This window comes from Anser anser (genome assembly GCF_964211835.1).
Source record: "Anser anser genome assembly, chromosome: 1".
Classification (NCBI taxonomy): Eukaryota; Metazoa; Chordata; class Aves; order Anseriformes; family Anatidae; genus Anser; species Anser anser.
This window is the reverse complement of record NC_139720.1, coordinates 61,309,872-61,333,647: the sequence shown is the minus strand read 5'-3', so window position 1 is coordinate 61,333,647 and position 23,776 is coordinate 61,309,872. Positions and strand designations below refer to the sequence as shown.

Sequence of the window (23,776 nt, the reverse complement as noted above, 5' to 3'; positions counted from 1 at the left end):
GTAAATTGGAGACAAGAGCCTTCCTACAACCAAAACTTTAGTGTTTAATTCATGGTGGAAATGGACTGAGGCTTACATCTCCTCTCTGAGCTTTCTTCTGACTCTCCTGCCCTTTGCAGGCCCTCTGAGGTCCTGTTGCCCACCAGAGCCCCAGCTGCAATCTTAGAGACACAAATGTGGCTGGACCAAAGGCTGGTGCTGTGGTGGTTGGCACCATACCATCCAAAGCCTCCACCCTGCAAATCAAGCCACATGTAATGCACCTCCTTCTGCCTATTGCTCTCTACATTGGGTAGGATGATTTCCAAAATCACACCTAAGCAGCCCAGTGCAGACCATGGGTTCAAGCCCCTCAGGTCCACATGTGGAAGGAATTTGTAATGTTAAAGTTAATTTATCTCAAACTTCTCTTTTTGCCTTTTCTTATTTGCCGGCTTTCATTTTGAAGATCTAAGAAAGTTGCAAATGTGAAGACATCCCATAACCAGAAGCAGGCAAAGTGTGTGAGGTGTGCCTGCTCTGTGCTGCCCCTATGGACACGGATTTGTCCTCTGTCTCCTGGTGCCACAGGGACACATCCAGGGCCCTGGCCAAGCACTGAGGCCAATACAGACCCCCAGAGTGAGCTACCCCAAGGTGCTGGCAGCAGCACAGCTGTGCAGAACAAAGCTGCCCTGGGAAATGCTCAATGACCAAAGCACGCTGCTTCAGCTTCCTCCACTTGGGAAGGATGGGAAAGTAGGGAAGGAGAGTTATTTCACAGCAATGCCTGCAAAGAGTGTGATTCATTTATTTATTCTTCTGTGAACATCCCTGCTGGATGACTAAGGTAGATCTGCAGACTGATGACCCAGAAACAGTTGAGATAAATTTCATACAGAAGGGAAAGAAAAAAGTAAGTCAAAAGACAATAAAGCATATATGGTCTTTTACTTTCCCAGGTTCACTGGTTTACCTCACAGCCTGAGCCCCAGCCAACACCGACGATTTGCTCTGGGGCTTTTTCCTACCTCTTCCCCCTCTCAGGTCAGGGTGACTGAGAATAGCTGCACCTGTGACTTCTTAACTTAGCAGCACATAAGCTCTCTGTTGCCTCTGGGTCTCCCACGTGCAGGGGTCTGGGTGGCTTGTTTGTTTTCCTAGTTTCTTTCTTGTCCTGGTTCCAGTTCAAGCTGCTGATATGGGGGCTGATGGTTTCACTGCACCTTTTTGTTCCCTCAGATAAAAAGTGTTTGCACCTTGCACTTGTAGGGACATGGGGGTGAAAGGAGGAAGGGAAAGTGTTGGATGGAGCAAACCTGCTGCAGTGGTGTGGGCCTGCACATCCAGCAGGCCTTTTGCTTGCTGCTTGGGGGTTGGCTTGTGAGGCAGGATGCTGTGGTGGTTTCTGAGGAAGGACTGGGTGTGTGCTGGAGGAAAAATATCTCTGGGTTTTGAAATAATCTACTTGATGCCAACCAATTAGGCTGCGGTAATACCGAGCTGATGCCCAGTTAATGCAGAAGGCTTAGGTGTTTTGTTTTACTGTTTAGACCCCGGTGACTCCCTGCCAGACTCCGTCTGCTGTGCGAGGGTTTAGGCTGCTGTGCTGCTCTCTGCCTGTGAGCCCTGGGTGTCAGCGAGGTGCTGTGTGTGTGTGCCTGTGGTGGAGGCACTCTGGGCGTGTGGGGAAGCTGATGTGCCCCATGCCAGCACCATGCAGCAGGCCTCTGCAGCGGGCAGGATTCTGCAGTCATAAATACACTCAGCCTCCTGGCTGCAAAGCTCCAAATACCTCTGTTTTCTAGTATTCCTCATGGAGCACTGGGGTTACCTTTGTTAAAAAGGCGTTTTTCTTGGATGCAACTGGACAATATTAAGCCCCAAACAGTCTGTGGCCCTGGCCCCAGACAAATCCCTTTGAGTCTTCAGTCATATAATCCCATGTACAGCATGCAGGGCGAGGTGGGAAGGTTCTCCTCTTCCCACAGCATGCCTGTCCAGCTGGCTAGGCAGTATCTGATACAGTGGTATCATGCACTGGCCATAATAAAAACAGCTAGGTTAAAACTCCAACAACCTTATCTGACCCTTTAACAGTTGTAGCCATGAGTTCCAGAGAGTAGCCCTGCATAGTTAAAAAGTCATATCTTGACTGATCTTATGCCCTTTGATTTCTCTGAATAGTTCCTCATTCTTGTACCATGATACAACTTGTAAATACAGAGGTGAATGCATATCCCTTATTATGTAGTTGGCCATATGAGGATCTGGCTTCTCTCCTTACCACCCTAAACAAGCCAGTCTCTGTAGCTCTTAGCTGGCTTCCTTAGCTTCCCCACCTCTATTTTTACTCTTCTTCTGTTTTGACTCTGCCAGAAGCTGTATTCTGTAGGGCAAGTCTTGCCTTTATTCCATGCAAGGTTCATAATCCTTCACAGGGTCAAAATGACTGAGAGACGTGCAACATTGTTTCCTCATGCTTTCTCTCTCCTAAATAGTTTTGGTTTGTATGTCTTATTATCTAGCACAGCATAGCCATGTTTCCAAGACAAAAGCTAAAAGAAATAAATATTTCACTTGCAATGTTCTTGTTAAGTGCTGAGTTTTAACAGAGCTGGGAAAGAGCTTGAGTGAGTGACCTTTTCCTGGAGGTGGACCACGCTAAGGCCTTCTTCCTTGGTGGGTAGGAGGAAACCTTAAGAATGGGGACAAGTGGCTGAGAGAGCTTTACAGGGAGTGACAGCATGTGAGGGGGAGTCTTGCTTGGCAATTAAATTTGATTGAACTTGTTACGGGGGCAAAATATGAATATTGCAAAACGAAACTTGGGAGAGCAGAGTCAGGATGGATGCACTTAGCTGGAAAGAAGGTAAAAAGAAATAGGTTTGGAGGAGTCCAAGATAATTAAACAAGTTCAATAGCTAATGACTACAGAGTGCTGGAACAACTGGTTTAGAGGTATTTATTTACTAGGTGCAAATTGATGCCTTAATTCATCTGGATCTGTACTGTCTGTGTTGGGAAGTGATGCTACAGGGTTTGCTTTTGCTGTGGTAATAACCTCTAGACGTGCACAAAACCAAGACTCATATTTACACATATTGTGATGGAAGGGGCATTTACCTCATCTTTTCCAAGACTCAGAATCCTCTCTGATAACATAACTGGTGCTGTGTCCAAAAGAAACAGAAGAGAGAGAACAACTTGCATAACATAGGAATGAGCCATAGTACAAGGGATTCTTGTTCTGTGGGAGTGTTCTACAGTCAGTAGAGAACTGAGAGAGGATTGCACCGTGAGTTTCCTCCTTCTCAAGAAAACACATTATGTTTGTTAGCTACCAAGTCTTTCCCACTTTTGCCCTAATGAATTTATTGTGCAAAGTTGAAAGGTTCAGTGGGGTGGCTGTAGACAGATCCCTTCCAAAAGGCTGTACAGCTTGGTAACAGTTGAGACATGTAGGTTTAAGCCTCCATAAGGATTTGAACTTGCCTTGCTGCATCACTTATCTGTGCTCTAACTACTGAGGGAAGGGAGCTATCTTGTTCCCCTCCCCTCCTCACCTTCCAGCCATGCTCTCTGAGAGCACTTTTATTGCCTCAAATGCCAAACAGACCCATTCTGTGAACACAGGGGCATGAGCCAAGCAGCTTGGTGGTCTCTGAACTGGAGATCTCTAGACTGATCTGAGGCTTCCATCCAGGTAGCTTTGCAGTCTACAGAGCAAAAACTGAGTGCCCCTCTGTGCCATGCGTATGTGTTCACACACGCGTGCATCTTTCTTTCCACCCTTTTCTCTGCCTCCTCTTTTTCCATTTGGTTCTGCTTTGCATTTTATTTGCAGTGTATTGTCCTGTTGTGAGTATTGCTCATGCATGTTGAGTTAAGGTTCCCTGAGGAGTCTGTCTGGCATTGAAAAATAAAAATGAACTTTTTTTGTTTTTGCACTCTCAAAGTCCTTTATTATAAGCTGGGTTTTTTGCTCCAGGGTGGTGGGATGTTGGGAAGAGCTGAAATATGGCACTGCTAAGAATCAATTAACAAAAAACTGCACTAGTACCCAACTGTGCGCTGATTGCCCCACCCCAAAAAGCAAATGTGTTTGCAGTTTAGGTCATAAGTGAAATAAGCATGTTGAATCTCATTCCAACATGTCACTCTCTTACTGACTTTCTTCTTCATCTTGGTGCTTTCTTCTAGATTGTGAAATCTGCCCTGTTGAGAACTGGGCAAAATATATGTATGGAAACAGCAGCTTCCTCCCTGCCTGAAAATCAGGGGATGAGGGTCTTGCAGGTACCAAGCCAGTTTATTTCAAAGTGTTTACATTTGAAGGATGGCAACAAGGGAACTTCAGTGCTACTCACAAGGAGGAAGGTCATGCCTCTTCTTAAGGTTATCAATCAGGTTTATTGTAAAATATATGAGGGATCTGAATCTATCCTCTACCTGATGCAGAGACCTGAAACATATCTTGCACATCCCACGCTTTCTTTTCCTCTACGTGTCTCTATAGCACTAGCTTTGCTTCCACACTTATTTAAGTAGTTCATGAACTACACTGAAGAATGAACTCTGATTCTGGTTATAGGGTAATGTGAATTTGGGAAAATACCAGCCTCTCTTACGTTGAATTCCTTTGCAAGCCCAAAAGATATGGGAAAGGTTAAATATGTTGTCAGCCTGGAGGTAAGTAAGCAGCTTCTGAGGTTTGTTGGATTAAAAAAAATGAAGTGAGGAATATCATCAAGTAAGGAATCTGCTCTGTGTAACCAAAGGAGTTGTCTTTTGTGACCTCTCCTGATGTTTGCAAGCCATGCTTCCTGTCCTTGGTTATCACTACACTTTGGCTGGGAGAAAAGAGATCTTGTTTTCACTACAGAGCATCCAGCTCCACAGCACCTAGCCCTTAATGGCAGGTAAGAGATGAAAAGCATGGGAGGTGTTGCCTTCCCTTCTCCCTGTGTCCAGTTCTGTTTACCCAAAAGCTGTTCTGATTCTGGCTGATGGCACAGTGTGGGCTTGCAGCACTCACCCTTCCCTCCACAGGGTGAAATTCACACCCTTGTAAAAGTTCTTGATAGCTTTGTGGTACAAAAATATGCAATATAAACACAAAGGGCAGTCTTTAATATAAAGTTGTAAAATATACACTGGGCCCGTCCCACTTTGCCTCTCAGTGTTTTCCCTCTAGCTCCTGGGGCAGCTTCACAGCATCAGGAAAAAACTAGGTAGATATCCCTTCTGAAATGGAGTACTTTTGCAGAAATTTAGTCTGTGTGAAGACGAAGCTCTGCCCCACGTGGAAATCAGTTCAGCTGCCTAGGTGGGCAGCATCCCTGTGTGACACAGTAACTGCTCAGCAGTGTTTCCCTGTTGCCTCACCTATTAAACATGAGCATGCCCATGCCTGAGGAAGGGCCAAGATGCTGCAGTGGCAAAAGCCTTGGGCTCTGCCCTCAGCTTGTGTAACACCAGGGAAAGCTTCCTCCTCTGACAGCCAGGGAAGCCTGTGCTCCAGCACACATTTGTGGCAACTGTATTGCTGCTGTGGACGTGAGTGTACCACTTGGTTTTCTGCTGATCAGACCAGCAGCATTTGGGTTGCAAAAATGCGAGACACTGCATGGGTTGTTCTTGTCTGCTGTAAAGTCACTTGTGCATGGTTGAGGCAAGCTTCTTTGCTCTGGATTTCTTTTCACTTTGCAGCTACAGGAAGAATCACAAACTACTTGGCTTACCTATGGTAACTGAGTTTTCCCAGTACAGGTCTTCGTCTATTCCTGCCGCATGTAGTTGCCATTAGAGCAGGGGGTGCTTGAGCCCCCTCTGCCTGCTCCTGGCCCTTCCCGTTGGACAGGGCTGCAGGCAGTACTTGGAGCAACCTGGTTCACACCAGGCAGCCTGCTCAATGCGCCTCTGAAACCTGCTGGATGGGAGCAGATTGGATGTGGGGCTGAGGCTTGTTTTTTTTCCATCTTTGTGTAGCTGCTGGTGGAACACATTTCCCAAGCCTCCTATCTGCAGGCCTGTTTGTTCTTCCTCCTCCAATCTTTTATTTATATGGCAAGATGGAGAACAATGGGGAGCAATGGTCTGAAACTGAGCAAAGCGAGGGGAAAAACTAGGCTAGACGTCAGTAGCAGTTTCATAACTGATGGAAACAACTATGGGAGCATTAGCCCGAAGAGGCTGAATCTTTTTCATTGGATTCAAATGAGACAATGCAGAGGAGGAGAGCTCTATTAAAATTAGAGGCGGGGGGAGCAGCAGGGAAAGGGATTTGCTGGCATATCTTGGGCCAGAGGAGCTCTCACAGTCCATCCTGCCTGTTAACTCAGTACAGATTGAAGTCTTGATTATAGGGTATTTCCTGTTAGAGAGGCTTCAGCATATTGTCTTACTCAAGTTTACAAGGTCAAATGAAGGGATTCTGATTTATTACAACCTCAGGCCCTGCCTAACGTTTGGTGGGGGGGGGGATGTCTGGAAGGAGCAGATTGCTGAGAAGAAGCTGGTATGAGCTTTTACGCTGGGCATTAGTTGACATTTGCAGTATACAAAATGAGAGCTTTGTCAAAGCTGACCTGAATTTCATTTGTGGCCAGAGACCTGCACCTGGTCAAGTTACAGTGCAAAAGCTTGTACAGTGCTACTGTGTAGCTGGTGAGCCCTGATAGCTCTATTTAAAGCGTGTGCTTATGAAGCTACTGGAATAACACGTTGGGTATGGTGGGAACTGTGCCCCTTTCCAGCACTCAGGTTTTTAGACTTGGATTTTGTCCAGGTTTTTGGTCTAAGTGTGTAATAGAATAAAATGGGAATTACCCTTGGATAACCTTGGCAAACAGAATGTGTCTTTGTTGCCACAGCTTTGTTAATGGACTCATACATGCTGCATAAAGGCCATCCCCTCTGTGATTGGGCCTGGCTTCTCTAGAGGTGTCCATGGAGCTCATCCAGGGCTGGGATCCACTGGGTCCACCTGGGAGCCTTGCCTGCTCCTCCTGTGAAGTGGTTACCCCTGTACCTCTTTGCCTCAACTCTGAGGTGCACGGCCTGTCCCAACAGCAGTGTCTACATGGGTTGTCTGCTCTGGTGCTTTTCTTATTCTAGACACTCCCGGGATAATGAACATCAATGGTAACAAATAAAAGCAGATGATATAGAGTGAAGATCGTTTATGACCTACTTTTCCTGCAGCATGTAGATTTTAGTATATGAACTAACCTTTCTCTGTATGGTTTGGTTTCTTCTCCAGTACTTCTCTAGCACACCTTCTCCTGCAGCAGGAAACTGGAGTGCCTGGGTGTGGGAGGGAGGGAAAGTAGCCTTCTGCAGATGAGGACACGGGCTGACAGATTTACAAGCTGCTAAAATAGTTTAGCAAAATGCTCTGAAAGAGATTCATGTTGTAGGGTTAGTCTTTCTTACACTGGTGTCCGTGCTTTTCCCCTTTTGTTACAGAAAGCTGAGAACAAGATTGAAGGAAATGCCCAGGCTTCAGCCTGGCTCCTTCTGCCTTATTCCTACCCATTTCCTGGACCTGACAGTGCTCTGCAATCTCAAAGCACAGTAGAAAGTGGTATTTATCAAAGGCAACAACTTCCTCCTTTAAAACTCAGTTTACTAATTAAGAATTGTCTTGGCCAGAAGTTAATACAAAAGACCGTAAGAACTTCTAAGTGAACAGAAATTTTCTTGGGTGAGATGGTTCATGGAATAGGAAAGATTAAGGGATTTTTGTCTTCAGGAGATAAGGCTCTTGCGAACTACTTACAATAGTGCTAGCTCCAGAATGGCTATAATCATGCAACACTATACAATGCCATCCTTACATAGCAGCTCAAATGTAGAGCCAGAGACTGGCCTGTGCTTCATTGAGGCTGCTGAGCTGAGGCAGAGGGGATATGAACATGCTTATATTGTGTTAGGGCCTGAACTAGTTGTATGGGTACCAGCAAATACACTGGTCAGAGTAAAACAGGCTTCATTCCATGCAGTAATGGATATTTATATTTATTTGCACACGCTCTTAAAATCCAGTCAGTTCCCTATTTCTAAATTTCACTTGAGCTGTGAAACAAAACAATACTGCTTTGCATCTACTGAGGCAAAAATTCTCATTTCAAATTCAGTGGTGAATGTGCCATTGAATAAAGATGGTTTGGCTTGCTTGAGTGAGCCTGTTTTCAAGAGAAATCTTCAATTTTATCAGTTGTCAATTTTGAAACTTAAATGCTCATGGAGCTAGTCTCTTAAGCCAAAACCCTAGACTCATTGGCTTAAATACACATGCTCTTCAGTAGCAGTAACAAACTGACAAGACAACAAGAGGTAAATTTCATGTTTTTAATGCTGATTTGAACAGTCTCCCATAAAACCAAAGCACCAAACATTGGGTCTCTTTCAACCAAGTGTAATGACGCTGAGTTAGGAACCTGCCTGAACACACTTTGTTTTCAGTATTCATCGCTGAAGGGGTACTCTGGATGGTCACGCCACCTGTGGAGAGGTCAGATTGAACAAGTAAGCTTCTCAGGTGAAGCAGGTTATCTTGTCACTGAGGCAGTTGTGCTGTGTCAAGCAAAATTCTTCTCTTTCCTGAAGAATATAGGCAGCCTTCATGGAAGGCTATTCTGCTGATTCAGATGCTATTTGCTCTGAATAATCTTCCCTGCAGGAAGTAAACCCATGCAGTTATGGAGAGAACAGTGAAGGACCATTTTTTTTGGGTCTACAGATCACGTGCCTTAAGGACAGATGGGGCAAGAAACAACAAGAGTTTGGAGGTTAGTCATTCTTCCTCTATTTGTGGATTTAACTCATGTTACTGGAAGCATTGTAGGGAAGGGGTAAGTTCCCATTATGTGCATGTTGTGGAATGGGAGGATGACTTTGTTCAAATGTCCAGAAATACCCTCAGATACAAAGGCTATAGTTAGAGTGATGGTGGAGATACCAGACTGTACTGCTTTGGCTTTTACATGTAGAACTGGCACAAACAGGTCTGGGTCTCGTTGGTCCTTTCTCCAAGTGGCTGCCGTATCCAGCTAAAACCGACTAGCTCAGCCAAGGTGTAGATGTGCTGCCAGATTAATAGCACCAGTGACATACAGCTTACAAAGAAGCTTTGGGGTGACACAATACAGGAAAGAAAGGGATGTTCATAGCTGCATGCTATCAAAGGCAGAGATGCTTCAGGCTCTGGTTTTAAAAACTCAAGGAAGATGCATGATTCAGGAGTAGTATAAAAGGCAAGAGGCAAATTCCTAGAGTAAACTGCAGGTGAAAAATAGCACTCATTGTCCATTAATGGCAGAGTGTTGATTATGTGTGGGTTGTGTGTGTGGGTGGTTTTTTTGTTTTTTTTTTTTTTTTTTTTGAGAAGATGGTGCTAAACCACAAGCCCTGGCTTGACAAACATTTTCCATTAGCAAAACCAAGAATTTCTGAAGAACTCTCTCAGGTGCACCATGGCAGCTGGCTGCCTTGCCTTACAGCAGAGCACAACAAATACTGGCATTTATCCCAGCTGTGAATCCTTCCAATTTGGGAAGGATACATTTCACAATATTGAAGCTAACTGACTGGAATACATCAAACATTTTGAATTGGTTGTGTCAAAACATTTCATTCTGATATTCAGCCAAGCTCAAGTGTTTACACATTAACAGATTGAGATGGTTCAAAAAAACAAGCCACAACACTTTGGCATGTTTGGTTTTGGGGTAATTTGACAATCTCTAAGCCATCAGTGTCACAATCTCTACTTTCTATCTATGCAGCATGCTTTCTAATCAGATCACACATGTTCAAAGGTCTGAGTCCTCTTGTGTACCAAAATGATTCACTCAAAGGAGATAATGTAGCTTGGAATAAATGGTAAAGAAGAATGTTCGTAGCGGAGACTTGGAGTACAAGATAAATCCAACACACAGAGTACTGTAAAACTTGCCAGCACAGTACCTTTAGATTTCCCAAAAGGAGAAGAAACCAATTCAGACGGAATTCTTGAAAAAATGAGTACTCCAGAAAAGTAACAATTTTCTGCTCAGAAGTTTAACTTGCTAGCTCATTCCAATTAATGCAATATTATGTTTCTATGGGCTTATATCATCAGAACAACAGATTTGGATGTTGTACCCACAACAACTGATAACTGGAATAACTACAGGAAATCTGGATTTTTCCGTTCCCTGGCACTTGCATCACAGCAGTGGCAGGTTTTTGACAAAGTCGGCTAACCAGAAGTCTTTCTGTATGATGGTTTAACCTTTCAGATACCTGCTGTTACATAAAATAATAAATCTCTCTAGACTAGTAAGTCGTGTTGCAGTGCCAACTCCAGACACTTCAGTGCAAGAACACACTTGTAGGTAGATATGGGTTTACTTGCTCCTTACATGTCAACATCATTTTTCCAAGAAGTTATTTTTCTTAAGTTGAGGCCAGACTGTATTTAAGCATTTTCCCCAAACATGGCACTTCTGTAATAAATGGAGCTGCCAATGTCCATCCCATACATCCTGCTTTCCTTGTCCTCAGTGGCCTTTTATGACTGAATTTAGTCAAATAAAACAAAACAGTTCATTTATTAGTTTTGGATTAGTAGCCTAGAAAGTTCTCCTGTGGGCATTTACATTCTTTAATTTTGCTTCCGCAAAAGGCTCTTGCATTTGCACCAAGGTTACTTTTCACGTATATCCTCACTAACAAAGTTTAAATGATGCTATAGCTCAACTTGGCTATGAAAAAACAATTTCCAATACCAAAACACACGTAAGAATCTGCTAGGCCTTTTGTGAGAAGCCTTCTGGAACTGAGTGCTGCTAATTGATGGAAGGCTGTTTTAAGAAACTAAAGCTTCAGAGCACATTGCTGAGCTTAAATGTGAAAGATGAACTCCATTATGATGCTTTTAACTTTGTTCATATTTCCTATCATATTTATTCAGCACAGTAAGTGGTTTATTTGTTCCTTTGCAAAATTCCCCCTATCTTTTGAGTGATAGTCAACATTTTAGAGTGCTATTGATGCTGCTGTCCTGCTTTTCATTATCATTAGTGCTTGAGTACACTACAGCTTGGCAAGATGCAGATAATCCAAGGTAACTAGAGAAATGCATGGAAATGAATCCCTTTGGCTACACACTGAGTGCCCTGAAAAGGGGAAAGCATAGAGTTTGGCCATAAACTGTAGATGCTCTTGAGTTGAAGGAAAAACAAATGGCCTCATTCTCCAGAAGAGATGTTGGGTCAGCCTGAGCCTTCTTGGGTAGTGCAGCCTTCAGGTGAAGAAAAACTATGTTGGGTTTTAAGCTTTAGATCCCAAGCAGCAAGAGACCAAGCCTTGTTAATTCTCAGAAAAGATCAATGAGGAACCGGTCTAGCAGTCATACAAGCTGCATGGCTTCCTGCTTTCCATGTAAGAAGGTAGAACTCAACATGGCAGCAGGCAAGCGAGGTTGCTGAAGAAGTTGGCCTCAGGGAAGGCCAAAACAATTTCTGATTGTCTGTGGTTTTAAGAGGATGTTGGTTGGGCAAATTATGTTCTGACCAAGCCTTGTTAAGGGAGATGGAGCAGAGCTCACCTTAAACTAGTCCTGTGGTTTATTATAGCATTGCTCTTAATTATTATTCTTCTGCATGTCATTTTGGGACAAATTGCCTCTGAAAATACTAGGGTTGCAATCCATAAGCAGTAGCACTTGAGCAACAACATGACTTGCTAAGCACTGAGAGAGAAGGTGTGAAGGAGGGGAAAGACAAGAAAGTGTTCCTATTAGAATTTAAGCTCTGCTATCCACACTGGTGTTTGGACAGGGGTAGCAGTACAGCTTGTGACTGGCTGAGACAGCCATCACAACATATAGTGGAAGGTGCTTAAGGAGGTGGTGCAGAGGTGGAGTAGCCAGATACAGTCATCTACTAGGTGGGCATTTGACTCCTGAGTTGTAAGCATGTGTTGCACAATTCTTTGCAAATGGCTAAGGGGTCTACTTGGGCTGCATTAAATAGCTCCTATATCAAAGTTTTACTTTAATATTAATTTCTGTGTAGACAACCTTATTTTAAAAGTGAGTTTAAAAAAAAAAATCTCTGAAAACACAAGAGTGTTCTGGGAGGATATAGGATTCCTCCTGGACTTACATTAAAAGTTCCACATAACGAACGTTCTTGTTCAGTGCTGCAATTTCCTTCATCTCTTCATCGGTGAGGGAGAAGTCAAAGATCTAATGGAAGGAGCAGTTAGGAGTAAATTAGCAGTTCTTGTCACAGGCAATATTAATATATTCCATATTTCAGAAGTCCAGAAAAAATTCTCCCCTTCCTTCCCCCCCCCCGCACACTTCTCTCTCCCCCAAATCTACGCTTGCTTGTGTTTATAGGGAAGTCTTGAGGACATGAATAAGTTCAGTCACATTCAGTTACACACTCTTCCAAGAAGAGAAAGGCAGTCTGGTAAGTACCAGGCCATTGGCTTTAGAAGTAATACACTGGCAGGGAAAGTGTATAGCAGTGGGGGTACTGAGTGCTGCAAGGGATACAGGTAAAAATGCTTCATCTTATTTAGGGTGGTGGTGGTCAAGCCATCTGCTTTCTGGTGGAGTGGTTATGAGCATTCCTGGCACACCCATATGCAGCACCTTCCCTTCCCCAACAAACTGGGGCAGAAGATGGGGCAGAAAAAAAATCAGTCATCCCTGAACACCTACTGCCAGCAACGTTGGTCTGCTGACCTACCAAATTACTTCATCTCCATTGCGCTGTTCAATGCAGTGATGGGTACTCTGGGGAACACCACTGGCTGGAACTTTAGCCACTTCAAAGGATTAGAAGACACCAAAATTTCTTCTCTATTCTGCTCTGTTATTGTCATATCTTAGTACCATGAAGTGATGGGGAGAAAAAGAATCGAATGTGGCAAAGCTTGGCATTGGTCAAGCTTTGTGTCTATGGGAAAAAAATATGAAAACTGCCTTCCTCAGGAGCCAAGACAATGCAAATGGATTCATGTGTGCACCATTAGAGTGCAAATGTACCTGGAAATTCTCTCTGATGCGTTGCGGATTGAAGCTTTTTGGGATGACCACCACCCCTCGCTGGATGCTGAAACGCAAAGCAACCTGTGCAGCTGTCTTGTTGTACTTTTTGCCAATGGCATTCAGCACAGGATCCTTCAGTAAAGGAGGGGAGGACACATTTACCCTGGAAGAGAATTGGGAAAAGAAAAAAAAATCTCCCTATTTTTAATGTCAAAACATACAGTACCTACTCATTCATGGACAGAACATTGTAGCTTTTTGGCAAATAGTGTGAAGGACAGTAGAGAAGCTTTGACACTTACGATGGAGGACTGTCAAAGACAACTTCCTATGTGATGTCCTAACATTGACTTAGTTTCTACTTCCTCAGCATTCCCAACTACAGACATTTGCTTTCTGGCAGAGGAGGCCTCCCACACAGACCACCTGGCACTTCTTGATGACAGCATGCAGCAGGAGTGTTGCAAGTTTACATTCACAACTGCAATATTTAGACACCCAAGTTCAAAACTACTGTGAAAAGTGGGGACACGCATTTCACACAGATTGAGCAGTGGAGATCTATTATTCTTTTTCTGGACAATGGCCCTACTATTTGAGGGTAGCAGGGGACTTACCATGTTTCATCCCTTGAGGTTCCCAGTGGGCTGTACCCAACAATAACAATGTCATGTTGTCTGCAAAATTCTAAGAGTTTGGGTTGAGTGAAATAGGGATGGCATTCGACCTACAAGAGTAAGATATAAAGAATGATTGATTAATAGGGCCAGATACAGAACCAAATGGTGTCCCAATATTTGCAAGCGATGCAGACTACGGATGACTTCTCAGCTTTCAGGAAAGGATATATATTAAGTTAAGGAACAGGGAAATTCAGTCTGTGGTTACAGTTCTAATGGTACACTGCTGGGTGGTGATGGATTTTTATTTATGTATTTATTTATTGGTGGGCAGCAGATCAATGTCTATGATTACAGTTTGGCTGCAGGGCATTTGTATTGGTCCCAGTGGAAAGGTGACAATAAGTGGGGGGATGGAGGTGAGGGAGGCTGACTAGAGATTTAGGCTGAGAAAGCAACTCATGTCTTGTGGGCCAGATCATTGTTTCTCTGCCTTTTGCATTCAGGACGACTTCAACGTGTCTTTTTTAGGGGAAGTGTTGGCATGAGCTGTCCCAGGCAGAAAGGTGAGGGGGAATATGTAAAAGGTGAGATCTCGACAACAGTTATGACTTTGTTATGAGTTCTGCCCTCCCACACTGCAAAAACTGCCTCATTCCCTTAAAGGCAGGGATTTTCTGGCTATGTTTTCAGTCTCTGGGAAAGGGATGGTCTACAAGATGATGGAGCTACCTCTGTTTGTATACAGTTTGAAGCTATCTGGCACACCTATACTTGCCGGCCAGCTGCCCTAAGCTGGGCTTAATCTTTTGTCCAATTTCTCTTGACCCCATAAGGCAGCAGCAGTGCACAGTGCAGTCCTATGGGTACTCCACGAACTGCAGTTGTGTTTTGTACCCACTGGGAATGTTAGTACCAGTGAAGGGTGCCAGAATCTCCTCTCTCAGGCTGCCCTGCTGTGCAGGCCAAAGGCAGAAATGAGGGCTATGGCCAGCCTCCGTGCCCTGTTCCGTGCCAATCCCAGCCCTCCAGGCCACACGCGGAGGGTGAGAAGTTGGGCCCGGATGGTTTCTGGCCTCTTCTCTGATACCGCTAACATGGATGTTCGTCTGTGCCAGATGAGTCAGAAGAGTTTCCCAGTGACTTCTAGGAAATGTAGTGAGCTGCCAAATGCCAGTCAAAGATACTGGGCGATTGGATGGGTCATTGCTGCCTGCCACCATCTCTGAGCCTAGCTACCGTGATTTAACACAGATATCCCTATCAACGTTGTGGGCTTGTTCAGCTCCAGTTGGTCGCTTATCTGTGTTTTCCCCTTTATTTATTTATTTTTTTTCTCCAACTCTTACTGGAACTCTTATGGGAAAGGCAGAAGAGATGAAGTATGGGAAATTCAGGAGTTACTTCTAATGGCTGTAAATCTCAGGAAGCTCAGAGTGACTCAATCTCTGATACTTAGGGTTGTTTAGGTGTGGTGTCAGCTGATGTAGATGTGGCTTCATTGAGGACTGGTTAGCCCTGAATGATTTATCTTGTGAACTTTTTGGGTGTGAGGTAAGGTACATGGCAGAGATTTAAAATCTGCCCTGATTCAGCATTCAACCTTGTTAAGGAGCTTGGCACAGAGAGGTGTTTTATAGTCCTGGAGCAGAAACTGAGCGATCGTTCCAGCACCTTCAAGTGTTTATCTTTAGCTTAGATAGGATGAGCAGTATTTGAAGCTAGAAATATGTGACAGTATATAGGGCAGCAGCTATGGCAAAGCATGTATCACCCTTCTGCACGTGGCATCTTGGGCCATGTCTTGCCTCCGTGTTCCCTGCTGGGCAGCGATGCTGGGGCGGGCACTGCCCTCGGCTTGTGGTCATACCTGGTTGCTGACGGGTTTGTGCTTGAGTCCTGGTTTGTTCAGGATCATCTCCAGCTGTCTGCGGTTGAAATTGGATACTCCAATAGACTTTGCCAAGCCTGCATCTTTGCATGCTTCCATAGCCTGCAAAGACAACAAAGGCTGGTTAGATTACCAAACGTTGGCTTCGTTCCTTGCAGCACGTGCCTTAGAGAGGTGGAAGCCAGTCAGTTCTTGAGACTGCTGGAAAACCCTTGCAGCAGCAGAGCTAGCAGCTCTTTTACCACAAGGGATGGTGCTATCCCGCTATTTAAACTCCATTAGGCTCACTTTCCAGACCAAACACTGATGTTTTCCTCTAAGGGTAGAATTTGGAAAGCAGACAGGTTAATTTGATGTATAGATATTTGCATCAGATGTTTGCTTTCAGAGAGCTTTGCTTAGTTTGTGCTGCTTTAGCACTGTCTCAAAGCTGGAGAAGGGAGAGGGAACAAAACATATTTGTTTCCTGATCAGTCATTTTATGAGAATCTTTCATATAAAGTCCTGTGCAATCACTCGAATACTTAGCAAGGCACATCACAAAACCAGCACAGAAACCTTGGTACAATACAAAGTAGGAGAAAAAATTGAGAGCGGGGAACTCTAGAGATTTTGCAATTCAAAAAAATCCTAGAAGCTGAGAAAGTTTTATTAATGCTGGATATGAACATGTGCTCCAGTCTTCTTCATTATGCTTCATCTGCTAAGTCTTTCTAAGCAAAAAGAGGGCCCTTTCCTGTGGTCTCCCCCCTTTGCTCCCAGAAACTCTGCACAGAGCTTCAAAGCAGTTCAGACCCCCAGAGGAGCTGGGTGCCCCCCCCTGCCGGCTTTGTTCTTCCTTTCATGTCTCACAGGAGCTGAAAGCAGGGAGGTAAGAGGCACCAGGTATTTGGTGACCTCTAGTTGGCCTCATATGCTTTGTATCACCCAGTGACAAGTCAGCAAATACCATCTGGAGCCACTTTTGCTTGCTGGCACCATACTGAAAGAGTGAAATTACGTGGACTGAGTTTAGCCAGGTTTATTTAGATTGATGGTATTCTTTCCAGACAGTCACCACTAGCTATTTTTCTCAGCTCTTTAAGTGAAAAGAGAGACCTACTACAGGATATCCTTCAAGATAAAGCACCAGCCTGAAGTGTTCAGACAGCTGTTGCTTTGAGCAACTAGCTTGTGAAACAGAGGAATGAATTGTATGAGCCCAAGATAAGGGAAACATAAACAGCTAATGTGGAAGTCCTCAGCCTTATGAGACCCTGCCTGAATGTCTCAGCTGCCAGGAGAAAGCCCTGGCCTGCCCTGGGCTCTTGGCCACTCTGAACTTTTACTCAGAATTTCTCCCGCTCTCCACCTTCATCTACTAGACCTGGAATAGAGCTTGACTCTCTCTCTCTCTATATATATATCTATATATAGATATATGTATTTTTAATGATTAGCTTTAGGGCAAATTCTGTTTTATCCTGAAGGTGAAAAACTTCCTTTTTTGAGGAGGATCAAGTCACTTCCTCCTTCAGGGCTGCAACTTTTTGCTGCTATAAGGGTCTGATAAAAAGGAGAGACTGGAGAAAAACAAAACCCTACAGATATGAATATTTGCTACAAAAACTAGCAAATGTGCATCCTCTGAAAGAAGGAATGTAGACATCAGATATCTCAAGTATTTTGTTTTGTTATAAAAATAATTAAGTGATGGCAAGAAGCAGCATCCCTAGAGACAGAAGTCAAATTTATCCATGGAGCTAGTAGAATCTGATCCATTTGCCCTGTCAATATGCCTCAAACTTGTTTATGAAGGCTACAAGCAGGACTGAAAATGAGGATCTGATTTTTTTTTTTTTTATAGCATATATGGAAGTTGTGTTTGCTTACCTCCCAAGTGGCACATAAGTCTGTCTCATGGTAGATAAATTTTCCATTTTCATCTTTTGGGTAGAGTGCATCTCCAGGCTGAAAAGTAAAACCACATTTTTTTTTCCTATTTTTTTTAAAAGAAAAAAAAAAAGAAAAAAAAAGATGGGTGGAGAACTCTTGCGCCTCAGAACAAAGATTTTTCCAGTCTTGGTGTTTCTATTTGCAAACAAACAAAAAAAGCTTTTGATTTTTTTTTCTGAAACACTCAAAGTTCAACAGGTCATTCATGCTGGGCTTACCACATCCTCCAGTGCTCTATAGTCCTTGGATACCCTTCTGAACTGTTACATGAGTGCATACTCAGGAGTTCCAGGATGGCTTTACTTTTCAATAACTTTTGACCCTTATGGTATGGCAACCAAAGAGCTCATCTGCTTCCAAGAGCTGGGTTAGAGTGCCAATCTGTATTCTTTTCCCCTTCTTTCCTTCCCTCCTTTCTTCCCAGCCTTCCTCTGACTCTTTTTTTGTCCCAGGCACCTGAGAAGAGTACCTCAGTACAGCTCCAGCCGGAGGGACCATTTCCAAGAGTTACATACTACTATTAGAGGTCTAAATGCACAGCCGTAGTGCAGGTCGTGAACCTTCTAAGCGTATTTTCTACCTTTCTTGGGGCACTAGGAACTCCTCCTTCCTATCTCTATACTCTGCAAACAAGACTTCAGAGATGAGTTATGAGCTGATATCTCACAAGCACAGCTTTCTTTTATTTGCCAACTGTTTTACTGCTATTGCAGACAATGCATTAACACCTCCTTCCCTTTTGTCTGATTGTAATTTCACTTTTTTTCATAAAAGCCCCTCAGTGTTGTTTGACATTTGATCTGACTGCAAGCTGCTACATTTCAAAGGACTGGGTACAAGATGTTGACATGTTAATTCCTTGTGAACATGCAGCTGTGACTAATATGATCAGTAACTGGCGCCTCTCAATTCTTGAGTTCAAAATCAAGGCATTTCATGGGAAAAGCGAGCCTAGGGAAAACACGGCCTCAGATTTCAGACCCCAAGGTCTAAGTTGCAAGCATAAGCCCGTCTCCTTCATATGTACTGGCTTTCATCAATGAATTCCACAAAGACAACTTGTTGCCTTTGTTGCCTTTGAAGTGGGGAAATCCTCTTCACAAAACCACCCTCTGGTATTTTGGAACAAACCATTCATCCCTAGGATATCCCAGCAGGCTGTCCAAGGACTGTGAGCTCAGTGCACGCAAGCATAGCAGATCGATGGCTCTGAATTCAACACTTTTTACTCAGTTCCATTTCTAATTTTTTTAATTCTGTTCAATGTTACTTTTTATAGTAGCCAATATTCAGCATCTACATTCGCTAATTTATCATTCCCCAATATCTTCCTCTATTTCTAGCTCTTGTGTTCTAAAGCCAACTAAGTCAGGATGAAAGTGGCTTGAGGATGAACTTCTCTTGACGGAGTTTAGGAGTTCCACAAGGATAAATCCTTCCTTCTACCTCCAGGGAACTGCACAAGAAGTTGAACTATGGTTGTCTCTGCTTGATAGTCTCCAGGCCGTACTTTCTCTGCCAAGCTACACATTTTTTTTAATGCAAGGAAGTTTCTGAATGAAAGACCTGGGTGCAGATGGAGAAAGAGGGATAAAGACAGTGTTTTGATGATGATGGGATGGAGGTTACTAAGTCTTTAAAAAGGTCTCTCAGAAGTTTGTCATGTTTCTCAGCTTGGGTTCTTCAGACTGTACATCACCAGTCATTCCCACAAATGCTCTCATCTTCTCTTGCAATTGTCATGGAGATAGCCACACGTTAGACTGAGCATGGTTTAAGGGGCAATATTGGCGGTAGGTGGATGGTTGGACTAGATGATCTTAGAAGTCTTTTCCAAACTTTATGATTCTATGATAAGGTGGCTTCATACCACGTTGCTGTGTGAGAGCACAAACAGTTGGGACAACACTGTACAGCCACTGCTGCTGTGCAGGGTTCTGATCATATCACATCATATTCCAAGTCTGGGGGCACTCCAAAAGCTACCAGACAATTTACTTGCATATTTGAAGCACAGCAGCTGGTAATCACTGAGAAGAAAAACCTTCTCCCATGATAATGATTTCCTCACCAACACAGATGTAGGGGGACAGGTCTGCACGTCCCATTGCTGTCACACAGTGTTCTTTGACATAGGGGCTTTCTCAAGAGAGCAGTGTAACAACTTGTAAATGCCTATTGCATAAACAGAAAGCAATAGGAAGGAATTAATGCCACCCCAGATACCAGCATTCCTGATCCACTCAGATCATGGCGGGGCTTTCCTCCTCCGAGTGGTGCTCCCAGGAAGCAGATGCCTTTCAGTCTGCCTAAAAGCCCCTGTGAGAACTTGCACCACTGGGCTGTGCAGAGGCATGTTTCCTTCTGGCTCCAGAGTGGGACTGTGAGCTTTGGCTCAAGTTATTCACTGATTTCAAGCAGAAAGTAGTTTTATTAGGAGTCTTTTGGGGAGACAGCAAAGTGCCAGCTTTTGCAGAGTAGGAGTTTGTTAGTGTGCTGTACCTGCACACTCCTCACCAAAGGCAAGCACTGTGCGTGGGATGGGTGTATTTGGGAGGGAGGGAGCAAAAAAAAGGAAATAAATCTTTGGCACAGAAAAATGTATATTTTTCAGGCAGAAGGTGACTTCTTTTTTTTCCCCTCTCAAGGGGGACATGAATGAGTCTCCAGGACTTCTACTCTTTTAACAAGCCAGCTTGTTGATACAAGCTTCAGGGAGTCAGATGTACATTGCTTTAAAGCCAGCTGTCTATATCTTTATATTGTGAGACAATGACCTTCACTATGTGGGAGAATGAACTAGTAGAGAATACAAACACAAGAAAGGGGAAACAGGAAATTGAAAACGGTGGGAAATTTTTAAAAATGCACCCAAAAGGATTACATACATGGGACCATATAAATAAAGTTTTAAAATCTAAGCACAGTACTCCTATATAGGTCTTAATGGGATATTGCTGACTTAGGGAAAAAGGAACTGCAGATCTAAAGTGATTGCTCCATTGGTAAATTGCTTCTTATCTGATGATTTATGGCAGTTTGGTGTCTGTGGTACAACATAATTTTAATAATCAGAGAACTACCTACCTTGTAAAAAAAAAAAAAAAAAAGACAAAAAAATTGCAACTGACATCTACTGAAGCTGTCTGAGAGGATCACTATGGTTATGGAGATTAAGATCACAATGATGATTTGCCTATTGTTTTTAGTGCTACTGAGACTTTTCTGTTTTTGAGACAGATTAATAGAAATCAGTTTGGTGGCTCTTTACACTGACCCCCCCCCCCCCGCGGCTTTGCCTCTAGCCCCTTGTTGCTTTGTATGACATGTGCAGCTTCAGCTATGCAGTTCTTCAGCATATGAAGTGCTCAATCCCAGTCAGGAGTCCTGTCCTTCCTGTGCTACAGCTGTTAGTAACTATTCTCCCACACCTATAAGCCCTTCTTTGTGTGGGTAATGCATAGAAATGTGAGCAGGCAGTGTACATACAACATATCACAAAAATGCTATCTTCAACATGGACTGGAGGCTATAAAGATGATGTTAAATGGATGCCTTAGTTCAAGCCAACCGTGTACTTTTTAGGGCAATTTTTCTTTTTACCTTGAAAGCCATTGGCAGCTCAATAATGTAGAGGTCCACATAGTCCAGCTGCAGGATTTTCAGGGTTTTCTCCAGCGTGGGACGCACCAGCTCTGGGGGGTGGCAGGTATTCCACAGCTGGGGAGGCAAACACAGGCTCTTTTTGTTGGTGCCAGAGGCATAGTGAGCTCCCTTCAGCTGATTCCCCCCTCCCACGCACACTCCTGTCCTTCCCACAAAGCCCAGCATCCATACTGCAAAGCCATTGTGGTCTACATTGCTGCAAGACAAAGAGAAGGCGTCTTATCCTGCCTATTGCCTGAGGGAGTTGTAGAGGTTAAGACAGGAATCCTTGCCCAGGACAGCCTCTGTGCTGACACAGTAAAGCCATTAGATATTTGTTTATTACAAGACAGGTTATTCAGAGTTGAGTATATTGCAAACTCTTGCTCAATGAATTTAGGCAGATTCCTTTTGTTTTATGAGCTTTCCAAGCATATGCTTTCACTGGAAAACTTTGTTCCCACAAGAAATCTGTGGTCAGGTTTATGCTTGAAGGCAGAAGCTCAGATCATGTGAGTTGGCTATTGAATAGCCAGGCACCTGGCACGAAGAGGAGCTGTTGGTTTTCTCCTGTGGTCGTGGAGCCTGAGTGACTGCTTGACCTAGGGAAGCTTTAACTTACTCCCCTAGCCTCACTAAAAGTATTTTATTGTTCTGTTGCTGTAACGCAGGTGTGACTAGTTAAAGCACAGCCTTTTCTTCCTCTTTAATCACAGCCACTTCCTCGCAGGGCTATGCCCCGAGGTTGCCACGGGGTATGCTCAGTTGATTGGCGTGCAGTGCTACCTCTAACAGAAACTCTGCTGATGCAAATCTCTTGCAAGAATGGAGCCATAGCATGGTAATTAGTAACCAAGAGCTCTTTGTAAACTGTTTGCTGCAGTTAAAATCTACAAAAAGTGGAATTAACACACAATAGAAGGTTAAAAGTGCCATCTGGTTGCACAAAATAAACTAGGCTGTTTTATCCCCAACCCCCTGCCCCATCCCCCTAACGCAGAAAACTGACATTTGGAGTCACGTTGAGCTTTTTGGCACCTTTAATGGCTGGAAAAAAAAAAAAAGTTTAAAAAGATGTTTGTCGATACGGTCATTGTCTAGCCAATTCTGCCACCAGTGCTGACAGCCACAGCATGCCAAGGTGTAGAATGAATCCATTATTGAGGCATGAAACACTTGAAATGAGATTATCAGGAGAAGATGAGGATTATAGGCTTCAAAGGACATAGCCTGGGTAAGTTTTGAAGTGTTTTAGATTGTTATTTAACCAGCAAGTAATTACCTGCTCAGTTGTGCCAGCAAAGGCAAGGACACGTTATCTTGAAGCTTAGCTGTACCAAGAGCAGCACGTCTGTCCCTGCTCTGAGCTGACACACCAAAGCAGGCTTTGCACCTGGAAATTGACAGTGGGCTTTACCCCAGCTGTATGGTGCAAGACATGAAGAGTTTATGATCAGTGAAGTATTGGTTACATGGGTTGAGGTGTACTATGGTACAGAGACCAAGGTCCTGCACTCAGAGTTTTAAGCTGTTTTGCTGGATTTCCTGAGAGCCTTTGGTTTGGGTGGTTTTTTGAACACTTGCCAATCTCTGATTTTCATTTCTTATGTAAAATGAGGTGTTCTTTTGAACTTAAATATAGGTAAGGAAGTGAGTCTGTATACCCTTCATTTTCAGTTTGTTTTGTTACTTTGATTTAGAAATTTAGTAACCAGAGGTATGTCGACAGTTTAGGAGCTGTTTTTCCAAGTGCCCTTCCGAGCTTAGTGAGCTAAGTACTAAGCAGTGAATATCCATCCCTTTAAAAAAAATGGCAGAGGTTCTAAGGAAACAGCCTTTAGCAATAGCAAACATTTGTATTACCTTAATACATAGATACCATGGAAACTTAAGAGTTTCACAACTGTTTTCATGATTTGTACAAGTTATTGTATTATCTACCTAAATAGAACCCATGTAGACATTTGAGCAGTCAAAGCTGCCAGTTGGCTTTGGCATTTCAGGACACCACATTTCCTGGAAATGTTACTTTTAGTTTAATGAAAGAAATATCCTGGGATGAAAGAGGAGACCAAAAAGGTCTTGCTATATAAGCCAAGAGAGCTGTTGGCAATTGATAGAAAACCTCTAAAATTTCTGGATGCTGAGCTGCTGTGCCTGATCAGCCAGCCAGCAGCAAGAGCCAAGTGCAAGTGCTGATGATTTCAACTGGCAGATGCAGCACGGTTGCACCAACTCACTGTTCCAGTAACACTGCCACTCAGCAGGGCTGTTCCTGTTAGTACCCGCTGATGGACCTTTGGTTTGCATCATCTTTGTTTAAGAGAAGGTCTGCATGGTGGGCTTGAGTGTGCAGAGTCTTCTGCATTTTCAGGACTTACGATTTCAAAGAGGGTGAAAACAAACACGTTTTTTGTTGCACCTGCTACTTTCAGGAGTGGTCTATCACCATGTTTCCCAGAAGATTCAACAGTTAATGGTCAGTTACCTGTGAATGGCTGATGTATCTATTGGTGGCTTGATACTTGCCTATAGTTTGTGCAATGCTTAAGTGCATAAGGTACACAAAGCTGAAGATATGTAGGCTCCTAAGATAAGGGTCATCCAGTCCCAGTCTTCCTGGGAGGTTCAGAGTGGCTGTGAAAATGACTTGTG

At 43.6% G+C, this 23,776-nt stretch overlaps 2 protein-coding genes across 7 annotated transcripts in view; one reads left to right on the top strand and one right to left on the bottom strand.

Annotated features, from left to right (window-relative positions):
• Positions 1 to 23,776, top strand: part of LOC310905611 (protein mono-ADP-ribosyltransferase PARP12-like) — a 113,416-nt gene that overhangs the window by 43,072 nt on the left and 46,568 nt on the right. The window lies entirely within an intron of this gene.
• Positions 8,321 to 23,776, bottom strand: part of AKR1D1 (aldo-keto reductase family 1 member D1) — a 33,726-nt gene continuing 18,270 nt past the window's right edge. Inside the window, exons 3-9 of the mRNA XM_083852210.1 lie at positions 21,080 to 21,196; positions 17,414 to 17,491; positions 15,521 to 15,643; positions 13,648 to 13,757; positions 13,028 to 13,193; positions 12,135 to 12,217; positions 8,321 to 8,487 (exon numbers count right to left, since the gene is read on the bottom strand). Coding sequence (XP_083708336.1) covers positions 8,445 to 8,487; positions 12,135 to 12,217; positions 13,028 to 13,193; positions 13,648 to 13,757; positions 15,521 to 15,643; positions 17,414 to 17,491; positions 21,080 to 21,196 — 720 coding nt within the window. The 3' untranslated portion in view covers positions 8,321 to 8,444. The remainder of the gene's footprint in view (positions 8,488 to 12,134; positions 12,218 to 13,027; positions 13,194 to 13,647; positions 13,758 to 15,520; positions 15,644 to 17,413; positions 17,492 to 21,079; positions 21,197 to 23,776) is intronic.